The 18901-nt window shown below is 42.7% G+C and overlaps 2 protein-coding genes across 3 annotated transcripts in view; one reads left to right on the top strand and one right to left on the bottom strand.

The window, feature by feature from the left end:
* Nucleotides 1-17791, top strand: part of LOC121153689 (zinc finger protein 566-like) — a 221779-nt gene extending 203988 nt beyond the window's left edge. Inside the window, exons 11-12 of the mRNA XM_040976384.1 lie at nucleotides 8942-8952; nucleotides 15746-17791. Coding sequence (XP_040832318.1) covers nucleotides 8942-8952; nucleotides 15746-17288 — 1554 coding nt within the window. The 3' untranslated portion in view covers nucleotides 17289-17791. The remainder of the gene's footprint in view (nucleotides 1-8941; nucleotides 8953-15745) is intronic.
* Nucleotides 1-18901, bottom strand: part of LOC121153685 (zinc finger protein 420) — a 363018-nt gene that overhangs the window by 43653 nt on the left and 300464 nt on the right. Inside the window, exons 1-2 of one of the 2 annotated variants that reach the window (XM_040976379.1) lie at nucleotides 2095-2547; nucleotides 99-269 (exon numbers count right to left, since the gene is read on the bottom strand). The exons of the other annotated variant lie outside the window; for it this stretch is intronic. Coding sequence (XP_040832313.1) covers nucleotides 99-239 — 141 coding nt within the window. The 5' untranslated portion in view covers nucleotides 240-269; nucleotides 2095-2547. Of the gene's footprint in view, nucleotides 1-98; nucleotides 270-2094; nucleotides 2548-18901 lie in introns of those variants that run through there. 2 annotated transcript variants of the gene reach the window in all.

Raw genomic sequence — 18901 nt, 5'->3', positions numbered from 1 at the left:
AGATTAACTCAAAAGAGTTTCAGCAAACACAAAGTTAATGTCTGCTTGATTTGAAAAACTGGAAAGTGTTTCAAGAAAGGGGACAGACATTAGCTCACCTGGTCCCTGGCCTTAAGTAGCCCCACCGCCATCCTTCCTCTCTTCTGGCTCCTCTCTTGCGAAAACAGCAGTGTCTTCAGATGACTGAGATGAAAAAGAAAATACGAGCAACTGGGTTCTGTTGCAGCATCCAGAATCATGGGTCACATTCTCTGTGCTTTTCTTTCCTCCTGTACAATTGAAATCAAAATGTTGTAAACATGGCTCATTGTTAACTGCAATATTTTTCACTTAAAAAATTTTATTTATTTTTATTGGAAAGGTGGATATACAGAGAGAAGCAGAGACAGAGAGGAAGATCTTTTGTCTGATGATTCACTCCCCAAATGGCAATGGCTGGAGCTGAGCCAATCCAAAGCCAGGAGTCAAGAGCTTCTTCAAGGTCTCCCATGTAGGTGCAGGGTCCCAAGCCTTTGGGCCATCCTCGACTGCTTTCCCAGGCACCAGCAGGGAGTTGGATGGGAAGCAGGGCCACCAGGACAAGAACCAGCGACCATCTGGGATCCAGGCACGTTCAAGGCAAGAACTTTAATCACTACACTACTGCACCAAACCCAATATTTTTCACTTTTGTAACTTCTGCTTTGCTTGCTTGGCTAAGAATCTGCATGAGCTCACAGGCTGAACAGCCTATTTAGCACCACTGGGCATCAATTCCCATGCATTAAGGTTCAAGCCTGGTTTTCTCATGGATGGCTTCAAGGCCTGAGTCTGGTTACCTTAATTACTGGACAAGAGAAGAGCCAGGCATGGGCTGTCCAGCCAAGGTAAGCAGGAAATGTGTGACCTTTCTGCCCTAACCTTACAAGCTATTGTAAATTGCCCCTTTCAGGCTGTAGTGAACTGCCCCTATAAAAACACTGTGAATGTGCTGCTGGTGGGGGGGGAGCCCTGCACTCTGGCAGCAGGTCAGCAGGTAGTCTTGCCTCTCATTGTAGTAAGATTTTGTTGTGACAGTCACTGGTGAATGTGACATTCTGTTTTAGCAGTTGAGTGGATGCAATACTCCTACTGTAATCTTTCCTCCAATAAAGAGTATAAGTGAGACCATAGGAATTTGTATTCAATCTTAACCTCTGTGAAAGGTACTTTAGATTTTATAAAAGATGCTGAGGAACCTAATCATTTACTTAAAGACACCAAATAAATAAATAACAGTATCAAGATAATAGGTGCCCAGGTGCCACAGAGACTGAGACATAGATAGGCTGGAATGGCCGGCCATTTATCTTTGTCAAAATGCATTGGCAGCTGCAACTTCCTGATCCCAGTTTCCGGCTAATGCACACCCATGGAATTCAGCAGGTGACGGCTTAAGTACTTGAGTCCCTGGCACCCACGTGGGAGACCCAGACTCAGTTCTTAGCTCCTGGTTTCCTCCTGAGTTAGTCTGGTTGTTTCAGGCATCTGCGTAAATGCACTTTTGGCTAGAAGTTCTCCAGATCTCTTCCCCACCCCTTCCAAATAAAATTAAAATAGCAAATTACATTTTAAAACATTGAATAAAGATGATCTGATTTCACAGGGTTACTCTCCAATACATCAATGATTCTGAAACTTGGTGGCACGACAACTTCACTTGGTGGCTTCAGGAGATCCTGGGTGTCTAACCAGTTTCACTCACCCCCTAGCCCCGCCCCCCGTTCACATCCAGCCTTAAACAACACAGTGCCAACCGCATGCCACCGACACCACCAGCATGGACACCTCCCATACTCCGGTCCTCAAACACTACAGTATCACAACCGACAGTCTCACTCACACACCCCTCACAAAGAGGCCGCTGGGTACCAGTACAACTGGGGGTAGGGAAGGCAAGGAGTCCCCACTTCCCGCACTCACGGCCGCACACCGTGGCACCAATGGTCGACCCACACCCCCAGTCACACAGAAACGACTCCACAGGCACATCCCGTGAGGAGGGGGATCGGCACTGAGCGGGTTCGGCAACGGCGTCACGGTGACCCAAGAGCCAGTCCTGAGCCCGCTCCCTACCTGCAGGACTCAATTACGGGAAGAACCCGTTTCTGCCCGGGAAGCTCCGGAAACCTCCTCTGGGGCCTCAAGCCCCTTCTATAGACTTACGGGGAACCCAACCCTAGCAGGCCCGGAAAGTAGCGTCTCAGGCAGCCTGGGCCTCCGGAGGACACAAAGGGACCGACGGCCCGGTTCCCGCGGGGGCCACTGGGAAACGCAGTCCGCAGCTGGCAAGTCCTTCCCACCGCCGCGCCGGGCTCTTGGGGCTCGGCCCCCGCTCAGGATGGGGAGCACCGCCCCCTCCGTCCCCCGGCCATCCAGAACCCAGTGCGAAAGTTCATTTTCCCCTCAGCGCTGAGCTTGAGGTGGCCACGGGCACAGTGCCGAGTGTCACGGCGGATGGTCTGAGACTGAGGTGCAGGCAATGGGCTCGGCCGACCACCCTCAGCAACCCTGGCGGAAACGCTAGGCCGCAACGACTGCCCGAGGAGAGGTTGGAGGAGGGGAGGTGTCACGCAGTGCGTTACTTCACAGAGGGAGCGGAGTTCCGAGTTCTAGAAAAAAAGCTGGGCCAGGAACGCAGAGTGCGCAAGCGCGTGCTGCTTCCGTCCGGTCTCGTGCCCCACCTCCCCCACCCCGCCCCCTCCCACCCTAGTGACAGTTACCTGGACGACCGGAGCGTTGTCTGTGGCCGTTCCCACTCCACAAAGCCCCCTGGCTTTTCCCTAGACGGGCGGGCGCGCTCTGTCGTGGCTCCGCCCTTGTGATGGGTGCCCATCTGGACCCCGCTTCTGTCTGACGCATTGTGGGAATTCTAGGAGACCTCCAAGTCGACATAGCTCTGTGGAGTCCGCCCTCCAGGCCTCTCTCAGGCTCACGCTGGCATCTGCAGCTATCCCCGGGATGGCCGCCATATTCCGTGGTGGGTACCTCACGTTGCTGGCGCTTGTACTTCAACAGGGTGTCCTCTGCCGCTCCACACTCAGCTTCGCTTTGAGCTCTCCAACCCCGTGGCCCAACTGGGTGACCTCTAATCCAGTTCCCAACAGAACCTTCATTTCCATGATCGGCATGCCTTTTACATCCTTTCTGCCTGCATTTCAGTTTTCTAATCCCTTACCAGAATCGCCAGTGATTCTGCTTATAGCACTCTGGACTCTGCCTTTCCGGAGTCTTCCAGTGACAACTACATACCATTAAAGAGAATGCAGATAATGGAATCTTCCAAACCTCTAAGGCTGTCACAACAATTGGGTAAAGTTGTAACAACCTGTTGCTAAACATGAATACAGTATTAAATGTGAAAGAAAAAAGACAATTTAAAATGAGCTTGGGCTGGCAAGCAGCAAGTTCTTGGTATGCTGTTTCCAGCCTTTGCGAAGCGTCATTATTACAATCTTAAGGACCTGGTGAACATCACAAAGCAGTCGGTGGGCTGACTGAAGGAAACCTTGCAAGAAAGAGGTAAGATGTGGCTTTCCAAGAGAGGGGGTCTGAGACAGTCCACGCCTGCTGAAGTCTTGGCCACACCTTCAAGTGGGTGGCACAAGCATTGCCCACCCATTCTCTCCTTTCAAGAGACACCCCACTTCCTGGCTTTTCCTCAGGAGGTGCTTTTCCATTCCATCTTCTCCCCGTTCACCTGTGTTGGGGTTCAGTGAATCAGCGAGACTACAAGGCGAGGGAGATGATTTTCATGTCTAGTCCAAGAGGCAACCTCTTGCCATAAGCTAGAAGAAGCACCTTTCAAGAGACACCTTTGACCTTAAACTTCTGATTGGATCTCAACTTCTGAACAAGTATAAAAAAAAATATGGAAAGCAAACCATCACAACAGCACAAAGTGAGACCTCCACCTAACCCCTATGAAGTAGTCATTCTTTATTTCTTAAGGATGTTACGGTCAAAGGCACTGAGAAGTCAGTTAATTTGAGGTCACAAAGTTACTTGATGGCCACATCTGTTCAGAATTCCACATAAACAGCCCCCACAACTCCCCATCAGTTGCACTCGCAGTCTCATGTCATCTAGCACTGCTGGAGGCCAGCCCCAGCTGAGTGCAGAGCTTGAAAGCAGCGAAAAGACGGGGACACTGCCACTCGGTGCCCTCCTGTAACAGCTCAAGAAGCTGTCCTTTTTATCAGACACATCACAAATCTCTGCACAAACGTTTGATTTTACTATCTTTAACTTCAGAACTAAGCCGACATGCCCAGATGTCCGATTAATTTTTACTTCATGGTCAACCAGGTGCTCTTAAAGATAATTCTGTAAGTTATTACAATCAGTTTCTTCAAAGCAAGCCGTTATTCATGCTTCAGCAGTAACCATTAAGTGACAGCCAGGACTCCAAGGCCAAGGCACATGTGGTTACCTACTAATTACTAATACCTTCCCGCTACATTTTATTTTCACAACTTATCTACAACTTAATGGGAGAAATACGTCAAAAGGGAAAAAACATAGAGATCCAAGACAGAAAGTGTCAAACATTGAATCCCCTTACAACTGCAGGCTCTACAACCTCACAAGCAAACAATGATCAAAAGCGTATCTATGATATTAATCAAATCACTCTATAATTCCTCTAGTTAAAAATTATAAAAGCGGCTACAACAGCCACATTTTCTATGCTGCTAAAGAGTTGCAAGGACAGGCTAACCTTTAAGGTCACAGAAACTATATTTTTTGCCATAGCAGTTTCAGCTCATACTCCCATCATTTCCAATAGTTTGTAAGGTTCTTATCAAGCCGTTTCCCAGAAGGCATGCTACATGTCTGGGCCAGATCCAGGGCAATGGGTAGGCACACAGTAAGGTGTCCAGGAACAGCATGGGTTTAATTGTACTCCTGTGTGTAGTTAAAGGCCGACCCACCAAGACATTATCAGTAACATTAACTCAAGGTCACATCGGTTAAAAAGCCATCTCACAGGGGCAAACAATGCCTGAATAGATTACAGAATTATTAGTGGGGTGGTTGAGTGTCCATGCAAAAAAGGGATGAAATTGCAGTGAAGTGGTCAGAGACATCCGCCGGGCATTGCCATACACCTGGAAGCTTCTTTCTCCGCACACCTTCGTGACATCCACACCTACCTCATGGACCCCAGCACAGCACACTGACATTGTGTCTGTCATTCATTCAAGGAGTCTACCAACGCACCATTACTGACCCCTAGAACCTCCCAGTCCCATAAACCCTGGATCCCAAACCCATGGCTTAATTTTCACACACGCAGACACACACTACCCATAACATCACTCCTTCCTTTTCTAGCTCTTGCCAGGAGAGCTTAAGGCTGAGGCCGACCGCTGACACCAGGAACCCCTGATCTCCCGTTTTCAACTCGATGGATCCCATTCCAGATCAAACTGAAGACCATGGTGCGTTCTTTGCGCATCCAAAGCTCCAGCCAATCCTAACGAGGAAGTGCCTCTTGAGAGAAAACTAGGCTTAGGCCGTGAAGGACTCTGGGAAGTGTAGTTCTGGGCAGCCAAATCGCAGATCCATTCCAATTATTCTGAGAGGTACCGGGCTGCACTCCCCTGCTCTGAGTGCGGGGCTCCAAGGGAAGGCCACTCTTGCAAAAACTCTTGGGTTGAGCTTGGCACCTTTGAATCGCTAACTACGAGGTGAGGCACGTCCGACGAGCCGGGGGGCCTCTGGGAAGTGTTGCTTTGTTGCTCTGTCACAGCCGCCCCTCAAAGTGCGGGTTGGGGCGTGGATTCGGGGCGTGGGTGATGAGCTGTCGGGGAGCCGCGCGGAGCTCTTTGTGCCGCGGCTGCTGGTGCCATCGGGGGCGCTCGCCGGGCGGGGGCATCCCGTGCCGGTGCTTGCCTGAGGTGTAGCATGGGAAGGACCGAGTCGCGAGGCGTGATGTGACTGAATTTACGGGACCTTTGGCTGGCTGAGTGTGGCCTTATGATCGTGCCTGCAAATGCGTCTCGGGGACGTGCGTTTCGGTGTTTAAATATGAACGTGGGTGCGACCAGTCTGTCAAGGGGATGGGGAGTGAAGGAGAGACTCCCTGAACAGAAGGTAGGGTTTGGTTGTGCGTCTGCATGTGTGACACTGTTTACATCACTGTGGCGTTTCTTGAGTCCCCAGTAATAGGAAATGTATTTTTATATGAAACGTCAGCAGGCCCAACAGTAATACTTAGTTTAAATTTTATATTCTTATATTAGCAGTGTCATTTTGTGTACATACTAAATTGCTGCTTTTTTGCCCCAAAAGAGAATCCATTACGCAAAGTGCAAATTACAGAAAAAAAATTTTTTTTTAATTTACTTATTTTTATTGCAAAGTCAGATATGCAGAGAGGAGGAGAGACAGAGAGGAAGATCTTCTGTCCAATGATTCACTCCCCAAGCGGACACAACAGCCGGTGCTGCACTGATCCGAAACCAGGAGCCCAGATCCTCTTCTGGATTTCCCACAGGGGTTCAAGGTTCCAAGGCCGTCCTAGACTGCTTTCCCAGGCCACAAGCAGAGAGCTAGATGGGAAGTGGAGCAGCTGGGATTAGAACCGGCGCCCATATGGGATCCCAGCGCATTCAAGGTGAGGACTTTAACCACTATGCTATTGCACCAAGCCCAGATTAAAAAAGATTACCAAGATTTATTGCATATATTTTTGTCAATGATATATGGATAAATGTAGTCTAATATCATGTTAATGGTATTACAGATTATTGCAATCTTACAGGGAAAAACTTGCCAGGGGAAAATTTTGCCTTTGATAAGGGTATACATTTTGTCCTGTCAATTTCAATTCATTGTAAGGGCCAGTGTGTGGTACAGCAAGTTACGCCACTGTAGTAGTCATTTGGGAAGTGAATTAGTAGATGAAAAATCTTTCTCTCTGCCCTCCCTACACCCTAGTCAGATAAACTTTTAAAGTTCACTTAAATAAGTTTAAAAATACATGTATTATGCACCAAATAGTTGCTGAAAACCACAGTGTATTAAGGCAAGATATTGGGGTCTGTTTAGCCTCTGTCTGTGGCACCAGCATCCCACATGGGTCCCTGATGGCTCCAGTTCCAGTCCACTGATCAGCTCAGCTCAGCAACTGCAGCCATTTATGGAGTGACCCAGTGGATATAAGACCTCTCTGTGTCTCTCTTTCTCTCTCTGTAACTCTTGTCTTTCAAATAAAAATAAATAAATAAATCTTTTTAAAAAAAATGCAAGGAGGGTCCCGGAGCATTGGGACCCTGTACCTGCTTGGGAGACCTGGAAAGAAGTTCCTGGCTCCTGGTTTCAGATCCGTACAGCACCAGCCATTGCAGCCACTTGGGGAGTGAATCTTTGGATAGAGGATCTTCTTCTCTGTATCTCTTCCTCTGTACATCTGCCTTTCCAATAAAAATAAATAAATCTTTAAAACAAAATCTTTGTTAATCTTCTGTTTAATTTGTAGTTGTTCAGTAGAGAAGTTAAACATATATGAAATAGTGCTTGTAAACAAGTTTTCTAAACTATTATCTGCTTTCAAATCTCTTTCCAGATGTATTCATGTATCATGGATTCTTTGCTTCACAGACTCACCATTTACTGACCACTGTGTAGCAGACACAATTCTAGGTGCTTGGGAGATAGTGGTGAACAAGAGACCGAAAACCCCTGCTATGATGGTACTTACATTGTCGTGGGCCGGATGATGCACAAGGTAAGTCAAGTAAACAGGAAGTAAAGGACCAAATCAGAGACTTTGCCATAACCCAGTATAAATGAGATTGATGATTAAGGCCAGAGTAGCAAAAGTGGTTAGAAGTGTTTGTGTCCCAGATGTAATTCAAAGACAGAGCTGCCATGGTTGGCTGACAAAATTGATGCGTTGTATCATTGTGTCAAGATGACACCCTGTTTATCTCAGTGATATAAGCATGGAGGTTTCTTTAAACCGATAAAGGGAAGAATGTAAAAAATAAAAACTTCAGGTTTAGGAAGACAGTGAGATTTTACTTTTGAAATGCAATGTGCAAGTATGAGATGCCTCTTAGATGGATGGATGTATCAAGGCAAGAATTGAATATTCAAGTCTGAAACTAAAAATAGGAATCTATTCTAGGATGAAGACATGTATTTGGGCATGATCAGTTTCTTAAAAAAAGCTGTGAGGAGAAAACTTGAAATGAGTGACAAAAATCGATGAAAATAAACTAATAGCAAGAATAACGAAAGGAACTAACATGAAAGTCCGACTTTCTCAAGTGAAATGAAATCTGGGAAATAGGCCGCACTTGAAGGTGAGGCAGCTTTGTTTTCCTCTTTGTAGTTTAACTTGACTCTATTACAAGTGTATGCATTTAAAAAAAAGATTTATTATATTTTTATTGGAAAGGCAGATATACAGAGAGGAACAGAGAGAGGAAGATCTTCTGTCTATTGATTCACTCCCAAGTGGCCATAATGGCTGGAGCTGAGCCAATCCGAAGCCAGGAGCCAGGGGCTTCTTCCAGGTCTCCCACGTGGGTGCAGGGTCCCAAGGCTTTGGGCCGTCCTCAACTGCTTTCCCAGGCCACAAGCAGGGAGCCTGATGGAAAATTAGGTGCCGGGATATGTACCGGTGCCATATGGGATCCTGGCACGTGTAAGGCGAGGACTTGAACCGCTACGCTACAGCCCTGGGCCCGCTGGGTATTCATTTTCATGAAGCAATATGCATGTGTTCCAATAGAGTAGTATTGAAAAGCTCTTGGGGGCATCTCCAACTTAAGTACATATATAATATATCCACCGATTGCTTAGGCTCTGCATCACCTCCTTATACTTATTAGCACCTCTGTGTGGTGTAAATATTTGTAAGTCATCTTTTTATCTTAACAAAATACTGATGGCTAGTTAGTTTATGAAGCAAACAGGTTTATCTTGGCCCATCCTTCTGAAGTCAAAGATGAAGCAGACTGTATTGGTTTAGCCTGTGGGAATGATATGCTTGCTGGCAGCATCCCTAGGTGGCACACGGCATCACACACATGGCAAGATACAGGGAGCACAGTCTCTGACTATATATAATTTTGAAATATTTTATTTATTTGTTTAGAAAGAGTGACAGAGAGAAGGAAAGATGATTTTCATTTGTTCATTCCTCAAAATGGCCACATAAACCAAGGCTGAGCCAGGTCGAAGCTAGTAGATTGAACTTAATCTTGGTCTCCCAAGTGGTTGACAAGAATTCAAGTTCATGAGCCTTCAACCACGCTTCCCAAGCACATTAGCAGGGAGCTGAATTGGAAAGAAAGGAGCCAGTACTCAACCTAGCCCTCTGACGGAATATGTGGGTACCCCAAGCGGCAGCTGAATGTGCTTTGGGCCATTCTTCACTGCTTTCCCAGGCCACAAGCAGGGAGTTGGAAGGGAAGTGGGGAAGCTGGGGCCTGAACCAGCGCCCATGTGGGAACCTGGCACTTGCAAGGCAAGGATTTAGCCATTGCACCAGTCCAGGGATTCCTAATGACTATTTCCAATTAATCACTTCCTAAACATAATCTGAGTTAGATTCCCACCACAAAAGATTAGTATAATTGGACTAATTTTCCCTATCGAGCAATTAACACGAGACTCTGGAGACTAAACTCTTGAATTCAAAGGGACAAAAATTCACACGAACGCAGTATTTTTGGCCTTTCAGCTGATTGCAAGTATAATTTTGCTACAAATAGTCTTTGATCATCTGTGTGTACAGGTTTATTAAACCACCTTGTTAATGACTTATTCCGTTCCCCTGTTCCGCCTGCCCAGGCTTTCTAACTTCCTGGAGAGAAGAGGAAATGACTGAGTCCCAGGTAAATATGAAATGGTGTCTTCTTGTCTTTAATTCTTTACTTTTTTTTTCCCACTGGATATAGAAGCTTCTGTTCAGAACTCGAACAGGGTCTTGTAAGACATAAAGGTATAAAAATAACAGCAGGACAACTGGAATAAACCCACATGAATCACTGTGGCATCCAGTTTCTATTCACAAAGGAAAAGTTCCAGTCCATCTTTTAATTTTTTTTTTGAAAAGTTCCTGACATTACAGAACTAAACTGGAATGTATTAATATTCCACTCTTATATTTCCATGACCGAAAAATTCATGAGCCAAAAAAAGGGTGGGGAGTTTATAAAACTAAATATGGATCTCAGCATTAACAGCTGGACAGAGAAAGGAATTCTTTATTCTATAATGTGCCTTAAGGTGGGCACTGCGGTGACCCATACAATAATTACAAAGGTAAAGGAAACAGAGTTGGAAGAATTAAAATTTGATTGTTTTATGAAATACATTCATTTGGAGAAACTAAAGTTGGGCTTCAAATCTACATTTCGTTTTTTTAGGTAGAACAATGGAGACTAGAAATTTATACTTCTCATTGTGCTTCATGTTAAAATAAACATTCTCCATGGCTAAATCCTCGCCTTGCACACATTGGGATCCCATACAGGCATTAGTTCATGTCCTGGCTGCTCCACTTCCCATCCAGCTCCCTGCTTGTGGCCTGGGAAAGCAGTGGAAGATGGCCCAAAGCCTTGGGACCCTGCACCTGCATGCGAGACCCGGAAGAAAAACCTGACTCCTGGCTTCAGATCAGCTCAGCTCCAGCCATTGCGGCCACTTGGGGAGTGAATGAGTGGATGGAAGATCTTTCTCTCTTTCTGTAAAATCTGCCTTTCCAATAAAAAGAAATAAATCTTTAAAACATAATAAACATTTCCTAACAGAAATAAGGTTTTTATTGGCATCTGTGTCAATGAAAACAGTGTAACTCCTTGGATTGTAAACATGGCTTTTCCATCAGTCTGATTTGTTAAGATAAAGCAGTATATATCAAAATGGCCTAACATTAGAAAGAATGTAAATTAACATCATTAGAAAATCAACATTTTTAACTAAAAAAAAAAAAGACAAGATTTATTTATGTTTTTGAAAGTCAAAGAAGCAGAGAGGTAGAGCAAGATTTTCTGCCCATTGCTTCACCCCTAAATGGCCATAAGGTTATGGTTGGTACAATCAAAAGTCAGAAGCCATCAGCTCTTTTGTGAGTGGCAAGGGCCTTGGGCTTTCTGTTTCTTCTGTCCCAGGGACATGAGCAGGGAGCTGGAGAGTGGAACAACCAGAACACAGAATGGCACTATGTGGGATGCTGCTACCATGGGTGGTGGCTTAACCCACTACACCACAACGCTGGCCCTGACTGTTGGCCTTCATCTTCTGGAATGTTTGTTTCAGATGCCATCGTCTTCATCAGGAAATGATTCTGAGACCCCATCAGTGTAATGGCTCTATCTTTATCCTTAATGTGTGATCTTAGGACAGGGATGGGGTAACTTTTATTTTTTCTTAAGAAGCAGAGCAATTTGGCTATTTATGACACAATAGCCTGCAATACATTTACTGAATTTATAGTCCCACCCATGGTTGTCTTGTCAGAGTCAGACCAAATGATTTTGCAGGCCTTATATGGTCTGCCAGATGGTCTCCTTCTGTTTCAGGACCTAGAAATAACTTTATAAGAATATTAGTTGTTAGCTCTTCGAGTTTTCCCTCTATCTTTCAATCTTAAGAAATTTCAAAAAGTGTAGGAATTATGAATGGCTCCCTTTTTCAGTTCTGCTGAAAATTTTTTTTTCTGTGCTCATATTCTTTGGGTCATTCAAATTTTGAATTAGAGTATACTATGTTGTATTCAGTTCACACTGTGCCTTTCTGAAACCCATTCTATAGCTTTCTTCATACTGTTTTTTCATAGTTACAATTCTGTTTCTGACCAGTTAAAAATCTTTTATCAAGGCCTCTTTTCAGTCTGTAGTTCTCATTTTTAGATCTACGTGAACTCTCTAATCTGATCCCAATTTTCATGGCTACACATGCATATTACATAAGCTGGTCAGCAAACCTTGATTTTGAGCAGACTGCTCATGATCTCATGGACGATGTGTCCAGTGCTAAATCAGTTACTGTCTCCACCTGGTCACCCCACTGAGCGTCTAGTCTTACGTATCTTCTCTTCTTTGGCTTCCATTCAAATCCCTCAAGTTTTTCCTGCCTTGGATATCTAGAGAGAGTCCAAATCAATTAACTTCAATATGTTTTTTTTAATTAATTTATTTTTATTACAAAGTCAGATATACAGAGAGAAGGAGAGACACAGAGGAAGATCTTCAGTCTGATGATTCACTCCCCAAGTGAGCGCAACGGCTGGTGCTGCACTGATCTGAAGCCAGGATCCAGGAACTTCCTCCAGGTCTGCCACACGGGTACAGGGTCCCAAAGCTTTGGACCATCCTTGACTGCTTTCCCAGGCCACAAGCAGGGAGCTGGATGGGAAGTGGAGCTGCCAGGATTAGAACCGGCACCCATATGGGATCTCGGTGCGTTCAAGGCAAGGACTTTAGCTGCTAGGCCATGCTGGCGGGCCCGGTTTTCTTTTTCTATTTCTCTTACATTCAGTATGAACTGACACCCAGTTTTTCTTTAATTCATGATAGTTATTAAGGTCCTGTGCTTTATCAATTAGTGAATGAATGATAAGACCTTACTAATATGGTGAGCTTCTTTTAGAAAGTCATAAACCCAAAGCCCAGTACGTTGGCCTAGTGGCTAAAGTCCTCGCCTTGAACACATCAGGATCCCATATAGGCACTGGTTCTAATCCTGGCAGCCCTGCTTCCCATCTGCTTCCCATCCAGCTCCCTGCTTGTGGCCTGGGAATTCAGTAGAGGATGGCCTAAAGCCTTGGGACCCTGTACCCATGTGGGAGACCCAAAAGAGCTCCTGGCTCCTGATTTCGGATTGGCCCAGTTCTGGCCATTGCAGTCTACTTAGAGAGTGAATCATTGGATGAAATATCTTCCTCTCTGTCTCTCTGTATATCTGCTTTTCCAATAAAAATAAAATAAATAAATCTTAGGGAAAAAAGGAAGTGATAAATCCAGGTAAAGTTATTTTTAATATCTTCTTCTAAGCAATATCGGGACAAGATTCAATATATTGCTTCCACATCACCTAAGATGAATGGCTTCAGACTGAGCAGGAATGTGTTGTTTCAGGGATCAGTGACATTCAAAGATGTGGCTATTGACTTCACCCAGGAGGAATGGAAGCACCTGGATCCCAGTCAGAGGAATCTGTACCGGAATGTGATGCTGGAAAACTATAACAACTTAATCACAGTGGGTAAGAGTGGCTTGCTATGTAATTAAAATTCCGTACATAAACTACCTCCTCTCTCTCCCAGTGTTTCTGGAACCCATGGAACTTTTGTTAGAGTGAGTTTGTCCTACTGAAGCCTTTGCTTGCATCAGTTTCCACGTTGCGGCTTTCAAAGCAGAAGGCCATTCTTGGATTGTATTTCAGAAAGCAGCATCCCCCAAAGCCATATCTTCCTGCCCTTCAAGAAGCCTATTTTCTAGTTTCTGGACCAACTTCATTTCTTGGGTAGTTCTTTTTTTTTTTTTGTACATATGCCCAAATCAATGTCACTTTGTTGTGACAGGCTGTCCATTCATCAAACCTGATGTGATTTTCAAGTTGGAGCAAGAAGAAGAGCCATGGGTGGTGGAGGAGGAAACACTACGTAGACACTGTCCAGGTTAGTGAGGACAGGTCAGACCACAGTAAGTGGTTAATCAATGAAATGTTCCAAAAGCACATTACAAATATCCTATGGACTATTTGATTGAATTCTTTATAAACCTCAAGTATGATTTCTAGATACCATTCTTCTCAAAATGTACAGGTCCGTTTGGTCTCTTTACCTGTGTGCTGGGTACCAACCTTTCCTAATTAACTTTCAACAACACTTTATCATTCTGTTATTAGCATCTTCAGTCTCTCTGCTGACCTTGATATACAGAATTTTTTTCTCCTGTGTACAGAAATGAAGATTTGAAGTTGTACTCATAGGCTTGCTGATATGTATAGTCCTTTATCTTATTCCATTCTAAACCACTTAACATCATGTATGTTCCCTATTATGTTTCCCACTATATTTTTAGCTTTTCTTCACATATTTTAGTGCTGCTTTTTTACTTAAAAGTTTTAAGTTTGGTGGACTTTGTTAACATCATTTGTACTGTTTTTGTCTGTGTAAGCATGTGTCTATGTCTGTAATGCCTATATATTACAGATGATTATACAGATGCACACACATATATATACATATGCTTAAACACATATATACTTATGAGGATACTTCAAAAAATCATGAGAGTGGAATTAAAAGATTTAGTTTCTTGAATAAAAATTTGGAAATACTTATTTTATGTATTTTTCATTAACTTTTTTAAAGATTTATTTTTATTATTTTTTTATTGGAAAGGAGGATATACAGAGAGGAGAGACAGAGAGGAAGATCTTCCATCCGATGATTCACTCCCCAAGTGAGCACAACAGCCGATACTATGCCGATCCTAAGCCAGGAGCCTCTTCTGGGTCTCCCATGCGGGTGCAGGGTCCCAAAGCCTTGGGCCGTCCTTGACTGCTTTTCCGGGCCACAGGCAGGGAGCTGGAAGGGAAGCGGGGCTGCCGGGATAGAACCGGCGCCCATATGGGATCCCGGGCGTGCAAGGTGAGGACTTAACCACTTGCGCCACCACGCCGGGCCCTTTTCATTAACTTTTTGAAGATGTCTAATCTGCAGGTTTATTCTAAATTATAATTGCTTTCTTTTTTTTTTTTTTAAAGATTTATTTATTTATTGGAAAGTCAGATATACAGAGAGGAGGAGAGACAGAAAGGAAGAAGGTTTTTAGTTTCATGGTTTTTTTTTTGTCTATTACTGTATCACTTTTTTTCTTACTAGATTTCTACATTCTATACCTTTTTTTTTACCTTTTATGTTGCCTTATTTCAGACATTATTTTTTTTTATAAATATTTCTTTATTTTCACTGGAAAGTCAGATATACAGAGAGGAGGAACGATTGAGAGGAAAGATCTTCTGCCCACTGATTCACTCCCCAAGTGGCGGCAACAGCTAGAAATGAGCCAATCCAAACTAGGAGCCAGGAGGTTCTTCTTGGTCTCCTACTTGGGTGCAGAGTCCCAAGGCTTTGGGCCGTCCTCCACTGCTTTCTGAGGCCACAAGCAGGGAGCTCGATGGAAAGTGATGCTGCCAGGATGTGAACTGGTACCCATATGGGATCCTGGCACGTTCAAGGCTAGGACTTTAGTCAGTAGGCTATGACACCAGGCCCCCAGACACTAGTTAAAACAAAGCTGTTTGTATCTTTTCTTTTCAGTGATTTTCTTCTCAGGAGCTAGGGAATAACCTTTTGAGATCTGCTTAATAATGGAAGATGAGGAATTAAACTAAAACTCGCATAATGGCATAGTTAAAATTTTTCTTGATACTACCATTTTAGAAAAATGTTCGTAAGTATCACTGATTTATAATCTATTTTAGGAGAAATATGGGGAATTGGTGAGCATCAGAAAAACCAGGACAAACTTCTGAGACAAGTTTTGAAGAAAACACTGGCTGAAGAAAAAGCTGATGAATGTCATAAGAAATTGGCAGATGTATTTCCTCTGAACTCAGATTTTATTTCTTCCAGACACAAACTCTACGAATATGACTTATTTGGAAAGTGTTTAGAACATAATTTTTATTGTCATGATAATGTGAAATGCCCTTTAAGAAAGGAACATTGTGAATATAATGAAGCTGTGAAAACATATGGTTATAATTCATCGCATCTTGTAATATCCCCCTTTACATGTAATCATTGTGGAAAAGGTTTCGATCAAACATTGGAACTCATCAGACACCTAAGAATTCATAATAGAGAGAAACTTTATGAATGTAATAAATGTAGGAAAACCTTCAGCCACAAGGAAAAACTCATTGCGCATCATAAAATCCACAAGGGGGAGCTTTCTTATGAATGCAATGAATGCGGAAAAGTTTTCATGAAAATGTCAAATCTCATTAGACATCAAAGAATTCATACAGGAGAGAAACCCTACAGATGTAAGGAATGTGGAAAATCCTTCGGCCAGAAGTCAAACCTTATTGATCATGAAAAAATTCATACTGGAGAGAAGCCTTATGAATGTCACGAGTGTGGAAGAGCTTTCAGCCAGAAGCAAAGCCTCACTGCACATCAGAAAGTTCATACTGGGGAGAAGCCGTATGCGTGTCCTGACTGCGGGAAAGCCTTCCCTCGAATCGCATCCCTTGCTCTCCATATGAGAAGTCACACAGGAGAAAAACCTTATAAATGTGATAAATGTGGGAAATCCTTCTCTCAGTTTTCCATGCTTATTATACATGTAAGAATTCATACAGGTGAGAAACCTTATGAATGTAATGAATGCGGAAAAGCCTTCTCTCAAAGTTCTGCCCTTACAGTACACATGAGAAGTCACACTGGTGAGAAACCCTATGAATGCAAGGAATGCAAAAAATCTTTCAGCCACAAGAAGAACTTCATTACACATCAAAAAATTCACACTAGAGAGAAACCTTATGAATGCAATGAATGTGGGAAAGCTTTCATTCAGATGTCAAACCTTGTTAGACACCATAGGATTCATACTGGAGAAAAACCCTATGCATGTAAGGAATGTAACAAAGCATTTAGCCAGAAATCAAATCTCATTGCTCATGAAAAAATTCATTCTGGAGAGAAACCCTATGAATGTAACGAATGTGGTAAAGCCTTCAGCCAAAAGCAAAACTTTATCACACATCAGAAAGTTCATACTGGAGAGAAACCTTACGACTGTAATAAGTGTGGTAAAGCCTTCTCCCAAATTGCATCCCTTACACTTCATTTGAGAAGTCATACAGGGGAAAAGCCTTATGAATGTGATAAATGTGGGAAAGCCTTCTCTCAGTGCTCACTGCTTAATTTGCACATGAGAAGTCACACAGGGGAGAAGCCTTATGTATGTAAGGAATGTGGGAAAGCCTTCTCGCAACGAACTTCCCTCATTGTGCATATGAGAGGCCATACAGGTGAGAAACCCTATGAATGTAATAAATGTGGCAAAGCCTTCTCTCAGAGCTCTTCCCTTACTATACACATACGGGGTCACACAGGTGAGAAACCCTTTGACTGCAGTAAATGTGGAAAAGCCTTCTCTCAGATTTCATCCCTTACTCTTCATATGAGAAAACATACAGGCGAGAAACCCTATCATTGTATTGAGTGTGGCAAAGCTTTTAGTCAAAAGTCACACCTTGTGAGACACCAGAGAATTCATACTCATTAGAAGCCCGGCGAGTACTGTAAAAATGGGCACGCCTTCAGAAGGATTTAACATCTCATTGCACATTACACAGCAGGTTCTCAAGTAGAAAACGGAGTTTGGGAAAGCCTTGTGAAAAAGTCACACATTTATGACACACTAGCTAAATCTTGCCAAAATGACAGTGTTCAATGAGAAAGCTGATCAAAAACCTTCAGCAGACATAAGAAACAATCAGCACTCTCATTAAAGTTGGAAACCAGATACCTAGCCAATGTATTAGGCAAGAAAAAGACTGGGGGAAAAAAGCATAAAATGACCTTTTATTAGAGAAATAGTTAAATAGAAATGTGTTGCTAAAAATAATAATAAACAGAATTATGTGATTTCAATATATACAGTTATAAAACATATAAAGGCACAAAAGAAGACTTGAAAAATGGGAAAATGGCGTTATATCTGAAAAGATTAGACATTATAAAAATGAGTCTTCCAATTTCTTGAGTTTAATGTACTTATGCCAGTTATATTGTAAAGAATTTCAAAACGAATTTCAAAATGTTTATATAAGACAATGGCCCTTAAATAGTTGAAACTTGACAAAGCAAAAGCAAATACAGAAGGCATACTTTACTACATATTATCACATACTTTACTTAAAGCTATTGTCATTTAAACTGGGTTATTGAGTGAGTGGTAAATGGATCAATGCAACAACTGAAGATTAATACAAAAATCCAAGAAAATACGGGGATTCTGTGGGTGACAGTGCTGTTGACATCAATGGGAAAAGCACTGCTTATCTAGTAAGTAGAGGAGGCATAAGCAAAAATGCTCTATCTTATACAATAGTATATAAAAACTGATAAAACTGAAACAGATTAAACAGCAGAGCATATAGATAAAAATCCTAAAGCTGATAATAGGATATATTTACTACCTTTAAGTAATGTGATTTCTTTAATTACTTGAAAATATGGAATAATCAGCTCTATTTTGGAGTACTGGCTTGGAAGCAACGATATATGTGCACAGAGATATCTTGCATTATGTTTACTACATCATAGTTTGTATTGTCTAAATTGGATCTAACATAAGCTGCCATAAATAGATGGGGGAGATAAGCACAATATGATTGTTTCTGTGAATGCTATACAATATTTGGATTACAAAAGTCACAAAGTTAAATGGTAGGTGTAATAACAGTTTGAGAAAAGAGCAACATGCACAATGAAACCTGGTATAACATTTGTATAATAAGATAGCACAAAGAATATGACTGTGTATTGATTTTGTATCCATATATGACATTGGTTGTATTTTCATTTGTGGAAAGCTTTCACAGAACTTGTCACATTTGTCTATAACATTTCTTCAATAAAATAAGAAATATAGTCACAAAACTGGTTGTCAAAATTAATTATGGGTTTCAGTTCCTGCTCTTAGTTTCCTAATGCCTTTAAGCAAGAATCAGGTAGAAGAAACATGGATCTTCAGAAATCATTTTAAACTGGGTTCTTATTCTTGATGAAACACTAATTTTAAATATTTATTTGTTTATTTGAAAGTTAAAGAAATGGGGAGCTTTTATTTGTTCACTCTTTAAATGCTTTCAACAGGCAAGGCTAGATCAAGCA

Source organism: Ochotona curzoniae, unplaced genomic scaffold, assembly GCF_017591425.1.
Source record: "Ochotona curzoniae isolate NIBS_2020 unplaced genomic scaffold, NIBS_Ocur_1.0 contig_2699, whole genome shotgun sequence".
Lineage (NCBI taxonomy): Eukaryota > Metazoa > Chordata > Mammalia > Lagomorpha > Ochotonidae > Ochotona > Ochotona curzoniae.
Note: the sequence above shows the minus strand (reverse complement) of the source record. Positions and strands in the feature narration are given on the sequence as shown.